This window comes from Cydia fagiglandana, chromosome 26 (assembly GCF_963556715.1).
Source record: "Cydia fagiglandana chromosome 26, ilCydFagi1.1, whole genome shotgun sequence".
NCBI lineage: Eukaryota > Metazoa > Arthropoda > Insecta > Lepidoptera > Tortricidae > Cydia > Cydia fagiglandana.
In genome coordinates, this window is record NC_085957.1 from 3600692 (window position 1) to 3626451 (window position 25760).

Genomic DNA, 25760 nt, shown 5'->3' on the forward strand with positions numbered 1-25760 from the left:
ATTCTATGGCCGACGTCGACGCAACGTCGACGCAGCGTCGACGCAACTGCGCAGCGACGTCATTTTCCATAGCGCTGAACCGACGCCGACAGACGCCGACGCTCGAAAGACGCCAGATGTGGGGGGGGCCCTTAGGTATTTAAATAAAAGTAAACAAACAATTTGTACATTTTCGGGTAGTTATAACATTTATTGGTTAACCGACCAAATACAAAAGCGCAGTAGATCAATCATTGACTATGACTAGTGACTTTCTACCATTGAATAAAATTAAACTCACAGTTGATTGTGATCATCTATTTAATTACAGATTACCCCCCAAAAGGTTTAAGGGGTAAAAAAACCGGGCAAGTGCGAGTCGGACTCGCGCACGAAGGGTTCCGTAACATAAAGCAATAAAAAAACGGAAAAAAATGCAAAAAGAAAACGGTCACCCATCCAAGTACTGACCACGCCCGACGTTGCTTAACTTTGGTCAAAAATCACATTTGCTGTATGGGAGCCCCACTTAAATCTTTATTTTATTGTTTTTAGTATTTGTTGTTATAGCGGCAACAGAAATACATCATCTGTGAAAATTTCAACTGTCTAGCTATCACGGTTCGTGAGATACAGCCTGGTGACAGACAGACTGAGAGATTTTGCACAACTAACATCAAACAATATTGTCTGCATTGTATGAATCAAATACCCAAACTGTTGTAACAATCCAATTCACCCACACATTCTATTTTCAGATATAACCTCTTAAAGAAATTAATATATGACTTACATTCATATGACCCCGCAGTCACATGAGATCCGGCAATCATACAAGAATAGCAGTCTCTATTGGGTAAACGCTCCAAATATATATGGGTCTATGGACTGAAATTGGTTACAAATTGGCTAAATTGGTTGCAACTGTAGAATGATTGGAGAGTATATTTTCAAAGGAGCTTATTTTGTATGGTTTGTAAAGAGAAATAAGCCCTTTTGATAAGATACTCCTCAATTGGTGTTTTGAAATGGGAAGATTTGTAGTTCCTTTTTAGCTTTTATTGAACTTGCAATGTATGTTGCTATGTAGTTTCTTTTACAGATATAGTGCACAATATATTTTTTCAGAAACATACGTATTTGTCAACCTCATTACTTTTTGTACTGAGATTGACTGAAATTGCAAGACACGTTCGTATGTTTCCGTGAAAATAGGATGGAAAATGATATATTTCCGTCAAGGGCGTACATTGAATCCTGAATGAAGCGATGGATTCTAAAGTAGAATCCTGAGCGTGATGAGGAATTCAAGTGTTAACGACCAAGACGAAATAATTTTGATACCGTGTGACACATACTGCTTTTCACATCAACTATGAGGAAAATAAAAAAATCTTTATGTTGACACAATCTGATGCTTAAACAGATTATTTAAGCTAAAAAAAATGATGTACAAAAAAATGTAAAAATAGTGTGCTTGAACCAGCGAAATGCTATGATCGCAGGCTTGAACAGAAAAGTGTCACTTTGATCCCTCCTAGCAGGGAGGAAAAGTGGCACTTTGATCCCTCCTAGCAGGGAAGAAAAAGCTCTTTTCCGAATAGGTGGTGTGAAAAGATTATATTGTTATAAACTGATATTTCCTGTGAATTTACATTGATCAATGTTTCTCAGGAGACAGGTAAGCAGAATCTTTGTTTACAAACAAAATTTGTAAACAAAATGTCTACCGATCAATAGGTACAGGTACCAGGAAATCAGCATTCACCAAGAGGCATTTTACTACAGAATAATACACTACCAAATTAGGATGTCCACACTTCCTACTCAGTACAATGATATATACGCATTTACTACATAGACGGTTTCTATTCGAAGTAAACTTAATCACGTACGCAATCTCTAACATTAATTGCATGACGCAAATGTATTGCAATGACCCTTCTGCTATTTAAAAAGTTCAATGCTTAATGACGCCATATTTGAGCGCTCTCATCGCTCAAGTAAACAAAGACAGCTGTTGCAAAATTGTACTAAATTAACTGCGTAATTGATCAAACAGGAGCCAAATCGCAATTAATCAAGCGTATAACGAGCTAACGAACCGCACAGATGTCGGAAATCTAAGTGTAAATAAAATAAATTTCGTCACAGCTCGGAGCATCATTGTTTATTTACGGTGTACTTACCGCTCAAATCTTCGATGGTATTCAGCTTCCGCGTCGCCATTTCAACGATAAACGTGAACACTACACTTGAAAATTCGTTTTTGGATATAGATAATCACTTGAAACAATGTTTCGCGAACTTTTTGCGTATTAATTAAGACGAACCAGGCGTACGTGATCGTGCGCCTTTGTTTTCTGTTTTGACAGGATGGAGGTGCAAAACCAAAATATGGTGCGAGATATTGAACCAATAGCAGCATTATTGGTGACGGCGGCACGTTGTGATTGGTCAACATATTGTAAACAACAATTAATGTTACCGGTGGAAAAAAAATACAAAAAAACTGATTTTTCTTTCTTTTTGGTGTCTAAAAATAATTTGTAATAATTAAGTGCAAACAATCTAAAAATATATTTTTTTACGTTTATATTCCGTGCATAGAAAATTGGATTTTAAGGTTCTATGAATTCAGTACATTTATTTGATGCTCACGTCCACTTACGTCATTGTCCTTCCAAAGTAGCGGTTATGTCTCTGTGCTAGTAAAGAAAAGCAACTATGAATAGTTCTAAGTAAAAAGAAACTATTTTAATATGATTTTAATAGCTTTTTTGAAAAACTATTTCATTACTGTTAAAAAAATTAATATTGATGAACCGGTTTTTATATGGCAACATTAACTGATCCACTCCACTTGTCTATGTCTAATTACTCTAATTGTCTATTTTTCGCTGTGCTGTGTGACGTGATGTGCGATCATTAACCGCTAATTTTGCGTGAAATACTTTTAATTTTCATAACGTAATGAGCGTTAACAATTTCGACGATGTGCATCCTTTATCCAGTGGCCTGGACGAAGTGGATAGTCCTCGGTAAGCTGGCTGTTCCTCTCATAAACCCTTTAAACTTCCACCGGTACCTGTGACAGCTGATATTTCGGCGCTAAAAGTCAAAAGGCGCGAAACGTGTCGTGAATTATTTTAGCTTAATAATCAAAATATACTGATGCTATGTGTATTTTTAGGAAACGTATGCGTATTGAAAGCCCAGCACGCAAAAGTTGGAGCTTAACGGACAGGAAAACTGATCAGGAGGTAAGTTTTTACGCCCTAATTTTGACAAGTGCCGGTCGGTTCCCGCTTTTTTTTCTAGCCTGTTATTCTAAATTACACTTTTCTTCAAGATTCAATCTTGATTTATAGCGCATTAACTATGAATTTCATATCTATTAGGATACTTAAATGCATTTTGACGTCATAATGTGACACTAATGCAGGCTAGAACTTATTTAGAACTCACGGTACATGTGGCATGAAATCATAATCCAGAAATATCGAATTTATTGGCATTGGCACATAAGAAAGCTTGTAAAATTACCTACATCATGTAATTTATGTACCAAACCATCATGTTTTATTCAAAACATGTTTTACGTCTTCCTGATTTTGTATGCATTGAATTTATACTAAATTTAGCCTGTCTGTGATGGACAAAATCATTCAGAAATCATGCTTTGTACAGTATTCAGTATTATAGGTATTACTTTTTATACATTTTCAATGATTGTTTAATTTTTATTCATTAGCATTTTAATGTGTTACACTGCCTTTGCATTATTAAAAAAAATATGATTAATGTTCTTTTTTTAATTAATCAGGTGTTGCAAGAGATGGGAGTTAGTTTTTTAGATTCAGATGAAAATGAGCAGCCTTGTGAAACGGAAACAGTGGGCAGTCCAGTAAGTGTTTTCTGAGTCACAAAATGATCATTATTATAATACTTGTTGGTCTAGTTGATATTGTAATGTAAATCATTAAGAGGATAGGGACAAGTTAGGAGCTTTTAAAAATCTTATAATAATTAAAAAAACGAATTATTAATTCAAATTGTGTAAAAATATTTTCCATAATGTCAATAGGGGTCATCCATTAATTACATCACACGTTTAGGGGGTGGGAGGGGGTCAAGAAAATGTGACATATTGTGACATGGGGGAGGGGGGAGACACAAACTTTGTGACGTCACTTTAACTTCATCAGTAACCGAAAATTTATTTAAATTATTTGATTTGCTGTACATTTAAATAACAACTTTTTAAAACGATAATCGTTTTTATTCGCTTAATTTTCTTTCATAAGCAGTTTTGGGTTATAAAATTACTAATATTTTATATCGTCAAAAATATTTTGATAAAATATTAATAATACTTAGGTACTTACTTAATTCAATTGGCGATTTCGTAGAAAAAAATGTGACGTCACACTAGGGGGGAGGGGTTTGCCAAATGTGACCAAGTGTGACAAGGAGGGGGGAGGGGTCAAAAAACCTAGAAATTAGTAGAGGAAAATGGTGAATATGTTTGTATGGAAAACCGGTTTCGAGGCAGTCATCCCCTTCCGTCTTAAGTTGGCTGTCCTGCTTGTACACTGTGTCTAGCAATGTGTGTTACCGCTTTTTACTTTATTTTTATTGTCCTACCAAAACATCGGTTTTTGCCCCAGTTAATAAAACGTATAGGGTCTCTATTGTTACCCAAATAGTTTTAAGTCATAATGTATTGTTTGTCCGAATTTTCGTTAGTCATAATTTGTTTTTCTCAGAAACGCGTAACTTTTCAGGATTGCCATAAAACAAACCTAACCTTACGAAAATCCTGAAAAGTTAACGGTTTCAGTTTTATGACAAACAATACATTATGGCTTAAAACTTTATGGGAAACTAAGGGACCCCAAACCTATATGCTGGTTTGCATCTATGCATTGCAAACCTTTGACAGTTGCAAACCCTATTATACCTCCAAAAAGCCGCAGCCTTTCCCGACCTTTAACTTGCCTATTCTAATAAAATCACACGCACGCACGCTCGGCAGTGGTTACATATTTGAGCCTTTTGGGGTGGAGACGTTAGGGTCATGGGGGCCCAGCGCCCGGCGCTTATATAAGGATTTGGCGTCGCGTTTGGTCGATGCCACGGGTGACCAAAGGGCTGGCCAGTATTTTGCCCAGAGAATTAGCATCGCTATTCAACTGGGAAATGCGGCCAGCCTGTTGGGTACACTGCCTGCTGGTGGCGAGTTGGAGGGTGTATTTTATTTGTAGGTTTTTTTTTGTTTCTTATTAATGTGTATTTTTAGAGTAAGTGAGTTGACGAAGCCTGTTGCGGATTTTATAGCTGTAGTTTTTTGTGACGATGCCTGTAGCTGATTGTAAATTTGTGTTTACCTGACGAAACCTGCGTTGCAGATATAAAAGTTTGGTCTCTGAATATTTTTTTTTTATAATAAAATTATTTGATTACAGCTTAAACCCAACCTCAAGCGGAAACATGACATAGAGAATGTGAACCCGAACGTGAACAGTATCACTTCACCGCGCTCCAAGTACAGCCCCCGGAGCCCCCGAGGCAAGATATGCAGCCCCAGCCCGGGGCCGTCTAAAGCCAAGAGCCCTAGGAGCTGTGAGAAATGTATGTATTAATATTAAGCATAGAGATAAAGATGATTTGTTAGCGTACCATGACTACGCAAAAATCGGCAAATAAATCACCTTTCTTGTATCGCAGCCCCACTTAAATATTTATTATATTTTGTTTTTAGTATTTGTTGTTATAGCGGCAACAGAACATACATCATCTGTGAAAATTTCAACTGCCTAGCTATCACTGTTCATGAGATACAGCCTGGTGACAGACAGACGGAGAGTGGAGTCTTAGTAATAGGGTCCCGTTTTTACCCTTTGGATACGGAACCCTAAAAAGTAACACAAGCCTTATTGAGCTTACTGTGGGACTAGGTCGATTTGTGTGTGTCCCATAATATTTATTTATTTATATCTTAATCATGACACCCTATTTCTAGTTCATTGGTGTTTACACATTTTATTTAAAAAAATGTGACGTTCCATGGGAAAAGGTACCTTATGGCGGTCGGCGCATACGTCACGTAACACCGTATTAGTATTGGAGGTACCTTTACGAGTGGAACGTCACAAACATTAACACTGATGCTGACGATGATGCTATAACACCAACCTACTTTAATTTTTGTTGACTACCAATATTTCTGATGATTCTGTGTGCTACTTGAAATTGAATTACATGACTTGTTTATGTTACGATTTGCTGATGAATGTACTTATTTATTTGCTGACACCTTATACAGTCAGGGTATTAAATATCACCACTGAAAACGTGCCAAAAATATGTACACACTACCTTAATGTATAGATAGACAATAAGGTCGTCAATACATCTTTTATATTGTCCTGAATTTTGTACATTATCACACAAAATTTTAACAATTTTATGTGCCCAATCTGTTACAAATGATGCCATTGCGAATCTTTCGAATAAACATGCGCTTCTATGAACTAGTAGTATGAAGTATGCTCCCATTAAAAGTGTTATCTCTGGGTGATATACAGTGTGGAAAGATAAGTCGGGCCCTGGGGGGAAACTACCTTAAATCCTTAAGCTGGCTCATTTTACTTAAAGGAGACATTCTTTTATTTTTAAAAAGAAACAAATTACATTCAAAGATTTTCTAAAACTCGCTTGCCTCGCCCGGGACTCAAACCAAATAAAAATTCCAAAAAATAAAAACTCTCAATTTTATTCTACTAGTCAATACAGTTAATGTTAATGATAACTTTTCTCCAAGAAACATTAGGTCTTACACTCGTCTTTTGTACAAAATACTCATAAAATCTAATATTTAGTACTCAAGTTTTTTTTTTGACAAGCTAAATTGAAGAAAAAAGGAAACATTCTTTGAATGTATATTTGTTTTTTTTTTTAAATTAAGGAATGTCTCCTTTAAGTAAAATGTGCCAGCTTAAGGATTTAAGGTAGTTTCCCTCCAGGGCCCGACTTATCTTTCCACACTGTATAAATTAATCAATTGCTCAAACGAAAACCGAAACCGATAACTTTGTCTCAATGTAATGGAATGATTAAATGAATTATTATTTTATAAATGAATTGACATTATTATTATTATAAATAAATTGACACTATTATTATTATAAATGAATTGACATAATTAGTTATTGTATCGCTTAGTGTTAGTATGATTCACGACAGCTTAAATTTGATTATTAATATTTGACATCATTGCATTATAAAAACAAGTATAGCATTTAAATTCGTATTGATTATTATTAGTGTTAAATAGATTCCATAATTATTATTTACTATGATGAAACTAACTAATTAAGCAATACGTGTAATATGTTTTGTAAGGTAACTTTAAGTATTTAGCTATTAAGGTTAACTTGCCATACCCTATTCAGGGTCCATGTTGTACAATTCAATTTAAAATACCATCTGTAAATACCATGGAATGCAATAAATAAATGAAATGAAATGAAATGAAAAAGTACTAACACACCTATATTTCAGCAAAACCCCTGCACCCGACGGACCTGGAATCCACACTGCTCCACGACTATGTGATCGAGGAGGAGACCCCGATGGGACAGTCAGTGGCCGGGGCTCCGCGGTACCTGCCCGCGTCGCCGGGGCAGTCCCCGCTGTCCATATACACCGACACCAAGGACGGACAGGATAAGGATGTCTGCCAGTGTAAGCATAAACATATATTTAGCAATTAGAGCGCAAGGCAGTAGTACTATCTCTGTCAAAGCTAGCTTGCTAGACTATGTGATCGAGGAGGAGACCCCGATGGGCCAGTCAGTGGCCGGGGCTCCGCGGTACCTGCCCGCGTCGCCGGGGCAGTCCCCGCTGTCCATATACACCGACACCAAGGACGGACAGGATAAGGATGTCTGCCAGTGTAAGCATAAACATATATTTAGCAATTAGAGCGCAAGGCAGTAGTACTATCTCTGTCAAAGCTAGCTTGCTAGACTATGTGATCGACGAGGAGACCCCAATGGGCCAGTCAGTCGCCGGGGCTCCGCGGTACCTGCCCGCGTCGCCGGGGCAGTCCCCGCTGTCCATATACACCGACACCAAGGACGGACAGGACAAGGATGTCTGCCAGTGTAAGCATAAACGTATTATTTTAGGAGCCACTTGCACCATCCCACTAACCCGGGGTTAAGCGGTTAAACCATTAACCTAGTGTCAAATTGTACTGGTAACCATGGTAACACCAGGTTTAACCGGTTAACTCGGGTTAGTGAAATGGCCCTAAGTTGTGTAGTACCTAGTAACAATTGCTTCATAAGTCATAAACGCGCATGAGACACTCTTAATATAGCAACGTCCATAGACTACGAAAACCACTTAGCGTTGCTTGTTAGTCTCCATAGGCTACGGTGGCCAAAGTCGAGAAAACAACTGTCTAAAAATTTAATTTAACACGGAGCAAGTACCAGGGCCTCATGAGTTACGAGAAGGTGTCGTTGACCAACGCGGCGGCCGGGGCCCGGACGAGTATAATAGACAGTCAAACTGGTCAAACCTAACGACACCGAAGCACAGAATAAATAATAGTACTAGGTACAGAAGATTCACTCGCTAACAAAACCCGTCTGTTACGATCAGCACAGATATGGCCGCTAGGTGGCGACAGCGCCACGCGCGGTTTATGGCTTTCCCCAAAACTGGTGTGGAACGGATGTACTTGTATCTACCTGTTGCAAAGCGACGAAATCGCGGAGTGAGCCACGCCTGCCGAAGGCGAAAGTTCGGTTGGACATTACTTTTTAAGTCAGGGCATTTTTGAGATCTTTTTGTACACTGTGACAAAGCATACGACCTGCCTGATGATAAGCAGTCATAGCCTATGGACGCCTGCAACTCCAGAAATGTTACATGCGCATTGCCGACCCCAACATCTTTTTCAGTTTCTGTTTTTTTAAGTGAAAACTTCTTTAGCGGCGATGAGCACTTTTTGAGGTGGGGAAAAAATAATAAACTCGAGACAGCGTAACGCGTAACGCGCTGACACCATGCGTGACGGACAATGTTATTCACCAAAGAACTTTAGTCATAACGTATCAGGTCAATTATTTAAAACTGGACTTTTATATTAAGCAATAAAGCTCTTGTAATTTCGGAACTAAAGTTTTTCAATAGAAAGGAGGATGGGTCAATTATACATAGTGCTGCAGACATTTTGGACTAGTCATTGAGTTTTCACTTCTGTCAGAGATATATATAACTCCGTATAAGATAAATAAAGTCTAAGAAAAAACGTGCCTCGGTGGTCAAGCAAAAGTCACTCTCGAATAGATGGCGCCATATACCTTTGGCCTATTGTCGGTTAGATGGCGTTGGTGACACCGTTTGATATTTAACAATTTTAACACGTATCAGTGAAAGAACATGGGTCAGTGTGGAACAATAAAAATTAATAATCATATATCCGTAAACATATTTTAATTCATTTATACATTTTCAATTTTATTTTAAGTTTTAATCGTGTGTCGATAGATGGCAGTAAATGTACCGTGACTACAAAATTTACTTTGACAGGACCCCTCTATACTATCTATTCTTTTTGCTTCTGTCGACACTCCCGTTGTTTTTTTTTTCTCAGCACCCATAGCCGAGCTGCAACTGGCGAACTACCAGACCGGCGTAGATTCCTTCTCAGTATTATCAGATGAGATGATGCTTAGTGTCTTCCGGTGGCTCCCAAAGAGGACCCTGGCGCACTGCATGCTGGTCTGCAAAAGGTGAGCCCATAAAAAAAATATCAAATAGCTTTTGCCCGCGACTTCGTCTGCAGCTAAAGTAGGTATAGCGCCTAGATAATGATAATAGCAATCATTGCATGCTTGTCACGCCTTAAACATAACAGAATTCGCAATACATTGCGTCTTAGAATAAACTTTAAAGTGTATTAAAAATCAAACCACAAGTTATTTTTAAAAGTCGCTGAACAAATGTCGGTCAGTATGAGGAGTACAGTCTACAGTTTAATTTTTTGCTCGTATTACAGGCCACACTCGGTATATATCTAAGATATCTAAGCAATGTATATAAATAAATAAATAAACAAGAATTGCTCATTTAAACGTATTAGAATTCGGACCACGCAGCGTAAGGGTATTATTAGGCAACTAACGGCCCGGCCACGACATAGATTGAAGGGAGACAGTGATCGAAACTTTCGGTCCCATCTATCCCACGGCCGGTCGCTCAATGTCGTGGCCGGGCCGTGGTGTGTATAGCCAGCTTTAAATATTACTAGATGAGAACCCGGCTTCGCTCGGGTATAATAAAAGATAATACTCATTTTGGATTAAATAATTATTTCATTTTAGACTAAACGTTTATCAAGGCGGCGGTTAGCTATCCCATCTCCGAAAACTTTATACTTATGCGTTTATTAAAACCTCGATCTTTCCCCTTTTTACCCGACTGCGCGACGCAAAGGAGGGTAATTAGTTGACCTTAATAATGTTTGCCCGAACAATCATTGCCAACATTTTCAAGAGCCCGGTTTATTGCAGGTTTAGTTCGAAAATGATTTTTTTTGCATTTCTATAGTGACTATAGTAACCTCTATAGTGATTATAGTAACTGATATTGAAATAACCGGACCTAACCTAACCGGACTTAACGTAATCGTTTTTTGTCAATTTTTGACCCCCCCCCCCTAAAATCATCCAAAAATTCGAAAATTCTTCGAATGACCCCGTTTCCTCCTACGTCATGCTACCATCATCCGATGTCCCGACCCCCCCCCCCTAATTTGAAATGACGTAATTTATGAATAGCCCCTAACGGCGTAACCCACTTTTCAATCTCAAAGGACGGAACCCAAATTTCATAATTTCATGCACCCATCCAACCAACCCAAAGTGGGTTGGGTTAAATAACCTGACCTAACCTAACCCACTTTTCTGTTAGTAGTTTGGTTCTATAAGGATCGCAGTTCCAACCTAACCTAACCCCCTTTTCTGGTAGCAGTTCGGTTCTGTAAGGATCGTAGTTCTAACCTAACCTAAACCATTTTTATGGTAGCAGTTCAGTTCTTCAAGGATTGCAGTTCAAACCTAACCTAACCCACTTTTCTGGTCGTACGTAGTTCTGTTCTGTAAAGGCAGCAGTTCTAACCTAACCTGCTTACTTGTTGCATTTCGGTTCTGTACCTCTCACCTAAGGGGCTGTCCATAAATTACGTCATCGTATTTGACCATTTTTGAATTTTTGACCCCCCCTCCCCCTAACATCATCCAAAAATCATGCTTCGAATGACCCCGTTTCCTCCTACGTCATGCTAGCATCATCCGATGTCCAGACGGGGGTGAGGGGTCCCCCTTATTTGAAATGACGAAATTTATGAATAGCCCCTAACGGACTAACCCACTTTTCCATCTCAAAGGAGGGAACCCAAATTTCATGCACCCATCAAAATCTCAGTATGGAAGTTGTGAGTACAATTTCATCTCAATTCACCTGACGATTTATAAAAAGACATGCTGACGTTATTTTTATTTATTTTTACTAGAATTTACAAAAAATATATCTTATATAAAAATAGTACAATTTACTACAACAATCAGTCTTTTGCAATTAAATACATATAAATAAACGAATTAAACTAAGTATATCATATAAAGTTAGCCTTTCACAAAACCAAGTATAGTAAGGCTATGAGGTATTCCACCAAAGATTAGCAAGGACCATTATTCCATCAGAGATGTGCAAGGATGCGTAGAGAGGTAGATTTGTTTCTTTAGAGTGAATATTAGAATTACTTCAATTACCTATCCTCACTCAGCGCAGTCCTGGAGGACAATTTGTATTGGTTCTTACAAACACATTCCTCGCTATGCATCCCCACATCCCAGAAGAAACCGCAGCTTTACCATCTGTCAAACACATTCTTCTCAAAACATTTTTTTGTTTCAAAATGTCTAGAACTTGAAATGACTTACAATTTCTTAAAACATTAAAGTTTTTATCTGAATTTTAATTTTGGATTTTCTCCCCTTAATACAAATTTGAAAAGAACTGAACCTAGTTAATACATTTTCATCATTTGGGTGGTCTTCGGGCCGTGATGTTTAACTTTGTTTTATAATACCGTCCTGCTCTTCATCTCCTTTTAAAGTGACATAATTAATTCCTTCAGCATTTATGTCAAGATAAGTGACCTTAAATAAAAATAAAATACCTAATGTAATAAATACATGTCCATAAGAAACAAAACTTTGTGCATATAATTATCATTATACATACCGGAAAGTCATCAAAAAAAACCAGAGAGCTCTTCGATATAGAAGCAAATGATTTTGAGATTTCGGATGCTGTAGTGTGGATGTATTTTTTTTTTATCTCCACAACCTTATTAATCCACATTTGTCTGGCAGTCTTCTGGCTACAGCATTCAAAATACTTGAAACTATCTGCAAAAAATGAATATTGTATGGGTATATAAATACAGATTTTAAAAGTATAACTGGAACTGGAAGGGAGGATTAGAGCCACTTGCACCATCCCACTAACCCGGGGTTAAGCATTTAAACCGTGAAGGCAGGCGTGGCTTACTCCGTGATTTCGTCGCTTTGCTACAGGTAGCTAAAAGTACATCCGTTCCGCCCTAATTTTGGGGAAAGCCATAAGCCGTGCGTGGCGCTGTCGCCACCTAGCGGCCATATCTGTGCTGATCGTAACAGACACGTTTTGTTAGAGAGTGAGTCTTCTGCATCTAGTACTATTATTTATTCTGTCGTGAAGGCCCACTTGCACCATCTCAATATCCCGGGGCTAAGCGGTCAAACCGTTAACCCAATGTCAAATTGTACTGGTAATCATGGTAACTCCAGATTTAACCGGTTAACCCCAGGTTAGTGGAATGGTGCAACTGAGCCTAACAGTGTCAAACTGTACTGGTAACCATGGTAACTTAACTCCAGGTTTAACCGCTCAACCCGGCCTAAACCGGGATAGTGAAATGGTGCAAGGAATAATTTCACTTTTTTTTTGGGTGATAGAAAGAGTTTATACATATTAAGTAGCTACATAAAATAATAATAATTATTCATGGATACATGTGTGTGGACACAGCACATTAAAGTTCAATTTAGATTTAATCTTAGGAAAAGCACTTACCAAGATTTATATGACTTATATTTATATCACATTATATGTATGCATCTGCTGCATATTATATTTGCAAGTACTTTGTGTACAGTCGGCAAAGCTATTAGCTTGGTATGGTACCCCTGTATATACATTTGTATGCAGAATGCTAAGCTAATTTTTGCTGATGGTACCTGGCAAATATTTTACCGTGACAATAGTTACATACAGTAAATAAATCTTTACGAACCGCCCTTCGTTGCATTGTTTTTCAGCGTTTGTGGCAAGGTTTGTTCAGGTAACAAAATTATTTGTCAACAACATGACAACAATAATAAAAGATTGAAACAATTATGTCGGTTAAAGATACTCACGATTTTCGGCATAGGTTTGTTTTACGCGGCGGTGCCGTGTCATCGTTAGTAAGTATAGTCCTCCTCCTCCTCATCGTTTTCGATGACGGCGACCCCAAATAAATCGTTGACGTTGTCTAGCGTGAACCCTGGCTGGCCAGGCCGAACTTGGCCTTTAATAGGTACTCTATTGCACGCGTGACAATAAAGTTGGCTAGCTGCGTCGAGCGTGTACACGTAGGAGGGCTTAGGTTAGTCACAAACATTTAGACCCTTTACTGAATATTAAACTTAATTTCAGACTGGTAAAGCACAAAGTTTTGGTTTTACCATGGTTTTACCCGTCAATCAATGCACAATACATGTAACATGTTTGTGTGTCATCTGTCACCAGTGTCATCTTACACTGACAGTAGTCGTTTTTTTTAAATAGGCTTACCCACACTCTCACCAGCAATCTGTCCAACATGCATGACGGACGTAAAAATATTTACAATTTCTGAACGAAACCATAGAGCTGTCAAATGTCAAACAACAAATTGAACATTTGCATTCTTTGTCGAAATTTTTTCACTTTTAAATGCAAAATACTCGACAATACGAATTTTGCGGATACATGTTCTCGATTCTAAAGTGATATTTTTTCAAGCTCTTTCGATTGAGCATAATTTCTTTTGGTTTTTCCGTCAGAGCCGCTCGCGTTTATATATAAAGAAGATTTCAGACTGGTAAAGCACAAAGTTTTGGTTTTACCCGTCAATCAATGCACAATACATGTAACATGTTTGTGTGTCATCTGTCACCAGTGTCATCTTACACTGACAGTAGTCGTTTTTTTAAATAGGCTTACCCACACTCTCACCAGCAATCTGTCCAACATGCATGACGGACGTAAAAATATTTACAATTTCTGAACGAAACCATAGAGCTGTCAAATGTCAAACAACAAATTGAACATTTGCATTCTTTGTCGAAATATTTTCACTTTTAAATGCAAAATACTCGACAATACGAATTTTGCGGATACATGTTCTCGATTCAAAAGTGATATTTTTTCAAGCTCTTTCGATTGAGCATAATTTCTTTTGGTTTTTCCGTCAGAGCCGCTCGCGTTTATATATAAAATAAAAAGATCTATTCCCGATATTACATTTTCGTGAGACATATTTTAAATTGTTTATACGACAACGGTTTCACTCACTTGAATTTTTAGTCGCTATTGGCGACATGTTTCGGGCCCGTCGGGGGTCCTTCCTCAGGCTCGAGTGCTCGCGGCGGCTGCAACTCGTGCACTGATCGCGCCGCCCGCCTCGTCGCGCGAGCACTCGAGCCTGAGGAAGGACCCCCGACGGGCCCGAAACATGTCGCCAATAGCGACTAAAAATTCAAGTGAGTGAAACCATTATCTATTCCGTTGTAGGTGGCATCGTGTGGCGTGCGACGAGACGCTGTGGCAGAGACTGGACTTAGGCAACAAGACTCTCAACAAGAACGCTCTAGGAAGGATACTAGGACGATTACCGGTCATAGTTCGCCTTGCGAGCTCAGAGGTAAGGATATTGAATCATTCACTACGCTCAACCTTCAATAATTGCACTCGAGACATTTATTAACACTTGTTTTTATACAGTATATATCAGAACGAACTCTCTCGTTAGTTAGTTATAAATGCGGTCGCAAATGCCGGTCCCGCATTGGCTTATACAGCCACGAGAGACGTTGTTCCTCGCTAACAGACGCTGCATAAATCATCTGTCAAGATGCTAAAGGCCTGAATGAATCAGAACGAAAGGCTAAGAAAGACACCCATTAATGTTTATGTCATACTGAGCAACTTTTACTATGGGACCAACCCCAAATCGCGGAAAAAAAATTGGCTCTCCCATAGGAAATTTCAACATCAGACCAGCAAAACATCCAATTTTTTTAGTATGACCCAAACATTAATGGGTCTCTTTCTTTGCCTTTCGTTCTGATACATACTGTATACTAGACACTAACAATGCTTATTTGCCTTGATTTGTCCGATTTTTACTAACTTTAGTACAAAATAAAGTTACAGATTAAAAATATAGTTAACTGATCATTTTATCAAAAAAAAATTGTGTATTATACCCAAGTTGGAAAAGCGACACCACAGGCTAAATAGTAGTATGTACTACCGTACCGAAAGGACACTTCCTACTTCCTACTCAATCGAAGTTTGACAGCGATTCAGGGTCGAATCATGCTGCCCCTTTCTACTATATGGCACTATCCCTTTCAGCTATTTAGAGTTGTCAAAATTCAAGTCATTATCTGTGGTCGTGCACGCAAGGGGACGTCAAGTTGTGCCAACCCTAATAATTTCTTGGCGTAAAGTTGAGCCGAACGGAGCCGAGTATAACCAAAAGGGGGAGAATCTCTCCACTGCACTGTAAAAATTATGTAATTTTACATGCAAAATATTACATAATCCTGTAAAATTCCCGAAAAATCTGGGGAATTTACTGAAAAATATGACATTTTACATAATTTTCGTAAATTTTACATTTTTTCGTTAAAATTGCGTCTGTTTTAGATCTCAGAATGGCACCCGACCTCACCGCCGGAGCAGTCTCGAGTCCAGTACTTGGACCTCAGCATGAGCACCATAGACCCGCGCACCCTGGACTGCCTTCTAGAACGGTGCGGGGGCGTCAAGAAACTCAGCCTAGAGAGTATTAAAGTGCAGGATAGCACCTGCCAACTTATTGGTAAGTTTCATTTAAATCGATATTATACCGGGTGTGGCCTGTAATATGAGCAAAAAATTTAACTGTAGACTGTAGGCTGTACTCCTCATACTGACCAACATTTGTTCAGCGACTTTAAAAAATAACTTGTAGTTTTTAGTGTTCCGTACAAAACTTTGTTTATTAATTTTAAATACACTTTAAAAATTATTCAAAGACGCAATGTATTGCGATTTTTGTTATGTTTAAGGCTTGACAAGCAACGTCAATCACAATGATATGGCGTGGCGATGGCGTCCATTGAAGATAATATTTATTTTGTATGAAAAATAGGGAGTCTAAATATTTCATAATTTTTAAAAGTTGTTGAACTAAAGTGTCACCGTTTGAGGAGTAGAATCTATGTTTTGATTATTTGCTCGTGTTACAGGCCACACCCGGTATAACTATAGATAGGTTATGCTCATACTTGAAGAGCCCAAAAAATACTTCCATATTTTATTTCTTTACCTACGAAGGAATATGTAATTTTTGATTAATTTTCGTATTCCATCCATTAAGTTTGCGTCTTTATCGCTCGAATGTGCAAGAGTGATAGAGAGGTTAGATAACGAAATTTCGAAGTTCTTGTTTCGCGGTAGACCCCCAGATTGTGACGGATCGTGGTAGTGGCGCCACCTACGCAGAGTTTCGCGTAATATTCCCTATTTTTTTTGTTTTTAGAACAACCCTATCTGTACCTATTGTACACAATAAATATTTTCACACCACCTATACGGAAAAGAGCTTTTTCTTCCCTGGGCCCTGAGCCATGTCTAAAATTTTCGGTACAAAATTGTCTGCCGTTTTTTGCGGGGGAGGGGCACATCAAATGTATAGGTACGTCATGTCAGATAAACGTCAGTCCATACATATGGTTGACATGTGGTTGACCATTGGCCACCTATTTTCGACAGAGGGGAACGCCTGTTAATGGCGGCTCCATTGTTAATTACTCCGAGGTGTCACACGATATCAAAATTATTTCGCCTTGGACGTTAACACTTGAATCCCTCATCACGCTCAGGATTCTATTTTAGAATCCATCGCTTCATTCGGGATTCAATGTACGCCCTTGACGGAAATATATAATTTTGATCCCGTGTTGCACAAACTACTATTGTATGCTTACTTTCAGGCAAATGTAGTAATTTAGAAACGTTGAATTTGACGATGGCGCAAGGGGTCTCCGCCGAAGGACTGACTGCGATACTAGAAGGCTGTGTTAGGTAAGTGAAAAAAAAACCGCGCAAGTGCGAGTCGGACTCGCGCACGAAGCGTTCCGTACCATAAAGCAAAAAAAAAACGGAAAAAAATGCAAAAAGAAAACGGTCACCCATCCAAGTACTGACCACGCCCGACGTTGCTTAACTTTGGTCAAAAATCACGTTTGCTGTATGGGAGCCCCACTTAAATCTTTATTTTATTCTGTTTTTAGTATTTGTTGTTATAGCGGCAACAGAAATACACGGTTCTTGAGATACAGCCTGGTGACAGACAGACGGACGGACGGACGGACAGCGAAGTCTTAGTAATAGGGTCCCGTTTCACCCTTTGGGTACGGAACCCTAAAAATGAAAAAATAAAACAACGGGCTGCACTCCGGGAGTGCCGACAGAAGTGAAAACTCAATGTCTAGTCAAAAATGCCTGCAGCACTATGTATAATTGACCCATCCTCCTTTTTATTGAAAAACTTAAATTTAGTTCCGAAATTGCTGGCCAGTGAGCTTAAATTTGTAGGCGTTAATTGTTTAAAATTCGAATAGAAATTGTAAAGTTACCTTGCAGACCTTGCTTCTAAATTTATATTTGGTCATGATATTTTGAGTTTTATTCACCAGTACTAGAGTTCACTTTTATTAGCGATTTCATCAAGATGTAGCTTTATTGAATTATATTGGAGTGACATAAAGTTAGAATGTAACTGTGAGATCCTCGTATTTCAGCCCGTACAAGATTAGATTAGAACATTGAGCTTTATTGCTTAATATAAAAGTCCAGTTTTAAATAATTGACCTGATTATGATACGTTATCAGTGTTCACTAAAGTTCTTTGGTGAATAACATTGTCCGTCACACATGACGTCAGCGCGTTACGCGTTATGCTGTCTCGAGTTTATCATTTTTTCCCCATCTCAAAAAGTGCTCAGCGCCGCTAAAGAAGTTTTCATTTCAAAAAATATTTATTTGTAAGTATTATCATCTTCCTCGCGTTGTCCCGGCATTTTGCCACGGCTCATGGGAGCCTGGAGTCTGTTTGCAACTAATCCCAAGAATTGGCGTAGCCACTAGTTTTTTACTACAGCGACTGCCACTCTTCACTTTATGGCATAAAACACAATATTGTATTGTAATTTGACTTTTCAGTTTACAATCGTTGAACATATCTTGGTGCAACCTGAGCGAAGCGGCGCTTACGGTGCTGGTGTCAAAACTGCCGCAAAAACTGCAGCGGCTGAACCTGGGCGGCGCGAGGATTATGACGGATGACAGTAAGTAAAACCACCAGGCCCCTGTTTCACCAACGTGACAGGTGCGACGAATTGTAAAATCACTGTTGCTGACGTCACAGGCATCCATGGGCTACGGTTACCGCTTATCATCGGGCGGGCCGTATTCCTGTTTGCCACCATCATTGTATTATTAAAAAAAACTTTATGATATCGGAAAAAAACAGATATTTCTCTTGCCTAAGTTTATGACAATTGTCACAAGAAACACTACAATTGTCACGAAATTCCGACATATAACTCATTACCTGTCAAGAATTACCTACAATTCTTCTAAATCTTTGACAATTGTCAGTAACTTCGCAGGAGAAATATCTGTTTTTTTTCCGATATAATAAAGTTTTTTTAAATAATACAATGATGGTGGCAAACAGGAATACGGCCCACCCGATGGTAAGTGGTAATCGTAGCCCATGGATGCCTGTGACGTCAGCAACAGTGATTTTACAATTCGCCGCACCTGTCACCGATGTGAAATTGGGGCCAGGATAGCTAGACCAAGACTGATTTATTTTTATTGTAAACCTATCGCACATTCCTCAGCTACCCACATGTATTATTATTAGAGATGCCACGAATATTCGGCAACTATTCGGTATTCGGCCTATTCGGCCACTTTGCCGAATATTCGGTATTCGGCCGAATGTTGCCTACTATTCGGCCGAATACCGAATATCTGTTGCACCTGCCTAAAAAGAAAAAATTACAAAAAGTAACCAAAACCAAGGTATATTTAATATTTAAAATGTATCCTTGGAAAATGGTTAAATACGAAGGCACTGATTTGATCATGGGTCTGATTTGATTGACTCTAACTACATTCAAAAATTCTGTTCAATGTTTGTTGGCGAACAGGTTTCATAATAATTGTGACTCAAAATGTACGCATGTCATGCCGAATATTCAGTCGCCGAATATTCGGTATTCGGCCGAGAGGGGGGCCGAATATTCGGTATTCGGCCAAATTCACTATTCGGGGCATCCCTAATTATTATAATATACCTATGTATATACATACAACATATGTCTATGTATATGTTTGTTTTGGGTGCTAGTGCTAGAGACATCATTTAATCATCGTGTAATGTTTTTTTTCACTTTTATTTAAATACCTAAAGATAAAGCGACTGCCATCTGACTTTCCAACCCAAAGGGTAAACTAGGCATTATTGGGATTAATCCGGTTTCCTCACGATGTTTTCCTTCACCAAAAAGCGACTGGCAAATATTAAATGTTATTTCGTAACTCACTGCAACGAGCCGGGGTTTGAACCCGCGACCTCTGGAATGAAAGTCATACGCTCTTACCGCTAGGTCATCAGCGCAATATTTTATTCTGTGCCTTTTTTTTAAAGAACGCAGTGGTGGCCGATTGGATACGATGTCCGACTTTCAATCCGGAGGTCGCGGGTTTAAATCCTGGCTCGTACCAATGAGTTTTTCGGAACTTATTTACGAAATATAATTTAATATTTTTCACCTCAGCAGCTCGAACAAGGGTACTTTGCTTCTTAAAAACAGTGAGCAAAATGCGATTTTGCTCACTGAGTGAGACAAAATGTCATTCAAGTGACCTTTATAGTCAAATGTCATTTCAACATGCGGGGTCTAATACAAGTTCGATATACTTGGGTTCTATTATCTCTGTCCGTCTAGGTATGTTCTCACTGCTTAGTGTGAAAAATTTTGTGTACTACACGAGATCAAAGTTATTTACATCTTGTGCGCTTTTGAATCCCTTCCTACGCTCAAGATTCTAAATTATTATAGAATCTTTCGCTTGCACGGGACTCAAAATAAGCACTCGAAGAAATATCATACTTTGATCTCTTGTTGTACAAATAACTATACCACTAAGGTTGCCTCCAGAAACTCGCGAACTAAATTGACAGGTCAATGTGCACAAATGATACCACAGTTTGGCCAGTGCTGTTCGTATCGATATTTTCAAAAAAGTTTGAATTAGAGAATATCGCGAGAATTCACCGCTAGCGGCGCTACTGTTGCGCGGTCAGTTAAAATGTATCTTTAAGTAATTTAAATTATTTTACAAATGTTACTTGGTATTTCGAAAATTGTGCAATTTTATAGTAATAAATACAGGAATATTGGATAAACATATTGTAGGTAACTAAATAAACATTTTATTTTATTTGTTAGGAAAACTTACAGCTAGAGTAACAAGATGTAGGTGATAACATAGAAACAGTGATTTTGGCTCAAAATACAAATAAGGTCGACCCAGAAGGGAAAATAAGATTAGGTCAGAATTTAAATACAGTTAGACCAAAAAAGTCTGCAGCAATTTTAATAGCCCACGCAGTGTAAGTATTATTTTAAACGTCAAAATTCTATGAAATTATGACGTCTTAAATAACAGTTGCACTGCGTGGGCTATCAAAATGGCTGCAGACTTTTCTTGGTCTAACTTTAATTATCGATCAATCTCATCTACCGATCACATTGTATAAAATTTAATCACCAATTTTAGATTTATGGCGACAACCGCGAGCTCTTGATATAAACAACTTGCCCCCAAACCTGCATATTAAGAGCCAACAGGAGTGGTCATATCTTGATACAAACGTACTCGACTGTTTCCTCCGTGGGTTTTGATGCTAGAGCAATGATTTGTCGGACCGTTGTGCTTTTTTTTGATATTTTTGTTTTTTAAGGCGCTAGAGCCTTTCAAAAATGGCCAAAATGGCCTCTTTGACTATGCCGCAATAAGAGACGTAGCATTCAAAACGGATATCAATTAGCCAAAAAAGCAAAACGGTTCGGCACAGATAATTTCATAAATTCTTTCCAAATTTGGTTACGATTGGTTAAGTTTTGGAGGAGGAAACAGTCGAATACAAAACCTCGATTTTTGAGATTTTTAAGGATTATATTATAAGGATTTTTCGCCTTGTCCTTATCGCACTAGTTATAGGAGCCGCTTCCGTTAGCGAGATGTGTATATTACCTAAAATCAGCTCCTGTTTCGTCTTAACATTGAAAATTGTCAGTTTCACATCCGCACCTCCTGATTTGATTGGTAACGTCACAATCTTACAATCGAATCAACCACTTTTCTAGGGGGAGGCCTATGTTCAGCAGTGGACGTCTTATGGCTGAGATGATGATGATGATGATGAACCACTCTTCTCGTCACATTCATACAAGTCGAAATCGTTTGTGACCCCTTTATAATTAATTATCACATGGGTAGTAAGTGCATCTTACTTATCGATATCATTTTATCGACATATACCCCTGACTATTTTTTCTTTGCTATTCCTGGTATCATTTTATTTGTCAAACTCATGTCAATTTAGTTCGCGAGTTTCTGGAGGCAACTGTAGCTATTCGGTGAAGGAAAACATCGTGAGGAAACCTGCATACATCTGCGAAGAAATTCAAACGTGTATGTGAAGTCCCCAATCCGCATTGAGCTAGCGTGGGGACTATAGCCCAAGCCCTCTCGCACTTGAGAGGAGGCCTGTGCCCAGTGAGACGTATATAGGCTGAATTATTATATTTGTTTAAACTATTTTTTTTTTTTTTTTTTTTTTCAGTGGTGGCGACCCTATGCTCCCGGGGCTCCCGACTGCTTGAGCTGGACCTGTCCGACTGCTCCCGACTGGGGGCCAAAGCGGTGACCTCAGTAGCTTTGCTGCCTCGGTTAGAGCACCTCGCTCTGAGTCGGTGCTATCTGCTGCCTCCTCATGTGCTGACGTTAGTATGCATCTGTACAGTCGAGGTCAAAAATATCCTTACAATGAATAGAATAGAAGATGCTTTATTCAAATTTTATTTAAACTTAACCAATAACAACACTGACATAGATTGGTTATAAAGAGTTTCTGAAATGGGGCTGGCAACTATCAAAGGCTTGCATAGATGGCGCCATCATAGCTTGCCCCTTTTTCTATGAGATTTGGCTTAAGGAGCTGGCATCCAGGGCATTAAAAAAAATTTTTTGACAATTCTAGGAATTGACAGGGCAAGCTATGATGGCGCCATCTGCTTTGAAACTGCCAACCCTATTGAAAGCTACAAAAATATCTTAAGTACCCCACGCACTGAATTACCTATCACATTAGGACATGAAACCATCATCATCATCATATTTTTATTATATTATTTCATTTCAATTTGAGAAAAGCACTAAACAAATCTCGGGCGTGAAAAGGGGTTGTCGGCCTCATAATTATACGGCCTCACTATGTTCGACCGGCAACCCCTTACTTCCCGACTTCTATAGTAATGTACTATTACTTACAATGGTAGATAATAGTTATTTACGATACAAGTGCGGAAAAGAGGAAATTCGAAACGAGTGGCGATAAATTAAAAGTCCGAAGAGAGTGTTCTAAATCGACATGAGTCGCGAATTACCTATTCGCACGCGTATCGTACAACGTTTTACAGTACATGTGGCCTTTTATATTTTCTTCGTAGTTACGTAATGTGTTTATTATAGCACAGGGTGTCGTAATGGAGCAGAAGATGTACTGTAAAGCTAATTAAGTGTGTAAAAAACCGGCCAAGTGCGAGACGGACTCGCGTTTCTAGGGTTCCGTACATAAGTCCGACTCACGCTTGACTGCACATTTCTAATAGGTTTTCCTGTCATCTACAGTAGAGAACTATTTTGTGTATTTTTTTCAAAATTTTAAACCCAGTATTTTCGGATATAAAGGGGGGGGGGGGAATGGTAATTTTTTGGCTATTTTCTTAAATAACTTTGAACCTATGTATTTTAAAATTATAAAAAGATCATGGGCATCTTTGGGTCACTAATTTACATATGTGTACCAAATTTCAACTTAATTGGTCCAGTAATTTCAGAGAAAATAGACTGTGACAGACGGACAGACAGACGCATGAGTGATCCTATAAGGGTTCCGTTTTTGCCTTTTGCGGTACGGAACCCTAAAAACGTAATATGTTACAGCAAGCTGAGCAGTATGCCGTCACTGCAGTATCTAGAGGTGTGGGGGATGCTGCAGACTGCATCACTGAATGCCTTGAGAGCCGCCCTGCCCGCCATACAAGTCAACCAGTTCATGTTCAGGTAACTACAACCGGATATTCGGTTACTATTTTAACGACCATTATTTTAACATCCGGCCGGATACCGGTTAGTGGCGTACTATCCGGCCGGATACCGGATAGTAACATTGCTTAATTTCGGTGTAAACAAAATTGAAATAAGAAACAGTCGTTTATCCTCTAGCCGCCCATACGTCAAACCTTGCCAAGCAAAATTAAATTTTATTTTCTCAACACAAAGTTCAAGTTAGAATGGAACAGTAGACCTTTTTATAGGTCTCTGGGCGGCTAGAGGTTATTAGTACGATTGTACTCGTTTATTATTTGAAAACAATTTAAACATTCCACTCACTTGTACGCATAGTAATTTCGAACCTAGAATCATTTCTATGCCTCATTAGTGTTTCCAACTCGGATTTTGAAAAAATGCTAGACTAATGTCTAGATTATGGCAAAATTATGCCAAATATTTTTGAAATACGCTCAAAAAATGCTAAAGTGTCACTTGAAATTAGACACTTAAAACACATACATTTTTCAAATTTTCTACTGACAAGATCTGCTTGACCAGCTTTATATAGACCGTCGACGTCCATCCGTCCTCAAAAGTCAAAATTTATATGAAAATATGAACTACATACGGCGATGGCGCATAATATTGTTGATGCCAAGTTGGTGCAAACTTGGCTTACGACTAAATTATGCAAAAAAATATGCCAGATGCTAAATGGAAAATTTTGGTGCCAAAGCGAGTGAAAATATGCCAGATATGGCATCATTTATGCCAAGTTGGCAACACGGTGCCTCATGGCCGCGTAAAAGTTCACTACGAAACAGGTCAAAACCTGCACAATGCGCATCTGAAAAACCGAAATGTAGGTATAGTTCCGCCGGCCGACTAACATTGAATAATTTTACGGTTTAGCCTCACTTGTTTTTAGTCACTCGCGCGACATGTTTCGGAGAGCCTAGGTCTCCTTTCTCAAGCACTAACAGTGCGAGCAGCGTTCACGACGGCCGTGCTTCGCGTACTGCGGCGCGCCACTGCACTGTTAGTGCTTGAGAAAGGAGACCTAGGCTCTCCGAAACATGTCGCGCGAGTGACTAAAAACAAGTGAGTCTAAACCGTAAAATTATTCAATATTAAGAGCCAACACCATACAAACGTACTCGACTGTTTCCTCTGTGGGTTTTGATGCTAGAGCAATGATTTTTTCAACACAGATTAATATTATCAATATCTGTGTCGGACCGTTTTGCTTTTTTTGATATTTTTGTTTTTAAGGCTATAGCCCTTCAAAAATGGCCTAATTGACTATGCCGTAATTAGAGGCGTAGTATTCAAAACTGTTATCAATTAGCCAAAAAAGCAAAACGGTCCGACACAGATAATTTCATGATCATTTAGATTTCCAAGTTTGGTTAGGATTGGTTAAGTTTTGGAGGAGGAAAGAGTCGAGTACGAAACCTCGATTTTTAACCTTAATTGTTTTGATCCACAGTGCGATAGCGCGGCCGACCGTCGGCGCCAGAAGAACATCTATTTGGGGACTAAGGACCAGAGACTGACTTACACATGAAATATATTATTTTATTATCACTCTTCCAACTTTAGATTAATAAAGGGACATTACATGAGAATGTCGCTTACGAAATGATGATGATGATGACCTTAAACTGGAAATCGTAATTTAAGACCAAAAAAAGTAAGACAATGTTGCCAGTGTTGCCACTGCAATAATTTGTTTGTAAAATAGTAAATTCCTTTTTATAAATAAACACGCTAAGGTAATTTATTTATTGGTAATTTTACTCCTACGATTTAAAAAAGTACTTTTATCTACTAATTTTTAGGGTTCCGTACCCAAAGGGTAAAACGGCACCCTATTACTAAGACTTCGCTGTCCGTCCGTCCGTCCGTCTGTCACCAGGCTGTATCTCACGAACCGTGAT

At 38.6% G+C, this 25760-nt stretch overlaps 1 protein-coding gene across 1 annotated transcript; it reads left to right on the top strand.

Annotated features, from left to right (window-relative positions):
* The first annotated feature begins 2866 nt into the window (after positions 1–2866).
* On the top strand, positions 2867–25545 carry LOC134677306 (S-phase kinase-associated protein 2-like). Its single transcript, XM_063535742.1, has 14 exons — positions 2867–3020; positions 3173–3242; positions 3806–3886; positions 5448–5613; positions 7546–7728; positions 7790–7939; positions 9653–9791; positions 14923–15052; positions 16063–16237; positions 17394–17484; positions 18625–18749; positions 22328–22487; positions 23710–23829; positions 25310–25545. The coding sequence occupies exons 1-14, from the start codon at positions 2953–2955 to the stop codon at positions 25374–25376; spliced, it is 1725 nt and encodes a 574-aa protein (XP_063391812.1). The 5' UTR covers positions 2867–2952; the 3' UTR covers positions 25377–25545.
* The last annotated feature ends 215 nt before the right edge of the window (positions 25546–25760 follow it).

Coding starts and splice junctions, on each gene's coding strand:
- LOC134677306 (XM_063535742.1), top strand. CDS start 2,953: ATGAGCGTTAACAATTTCGACGATGTGCATCCTTTATCCAGTGGCCTG. Junction 5,614..7,545: donor CCCTAGGAGCTGTGAGAAAT/GTATGTATTAAT, acceptor CCTATATTTCAG/CAAAACCCCTGCACCCGACG. Junction 16,238..17,393: donor TAGCACCTGCCAACTTATTG/GTAAGTTTCATT, acceptor GCTTACTTTCAG/GCAAATGTAGTAATTTAGAA.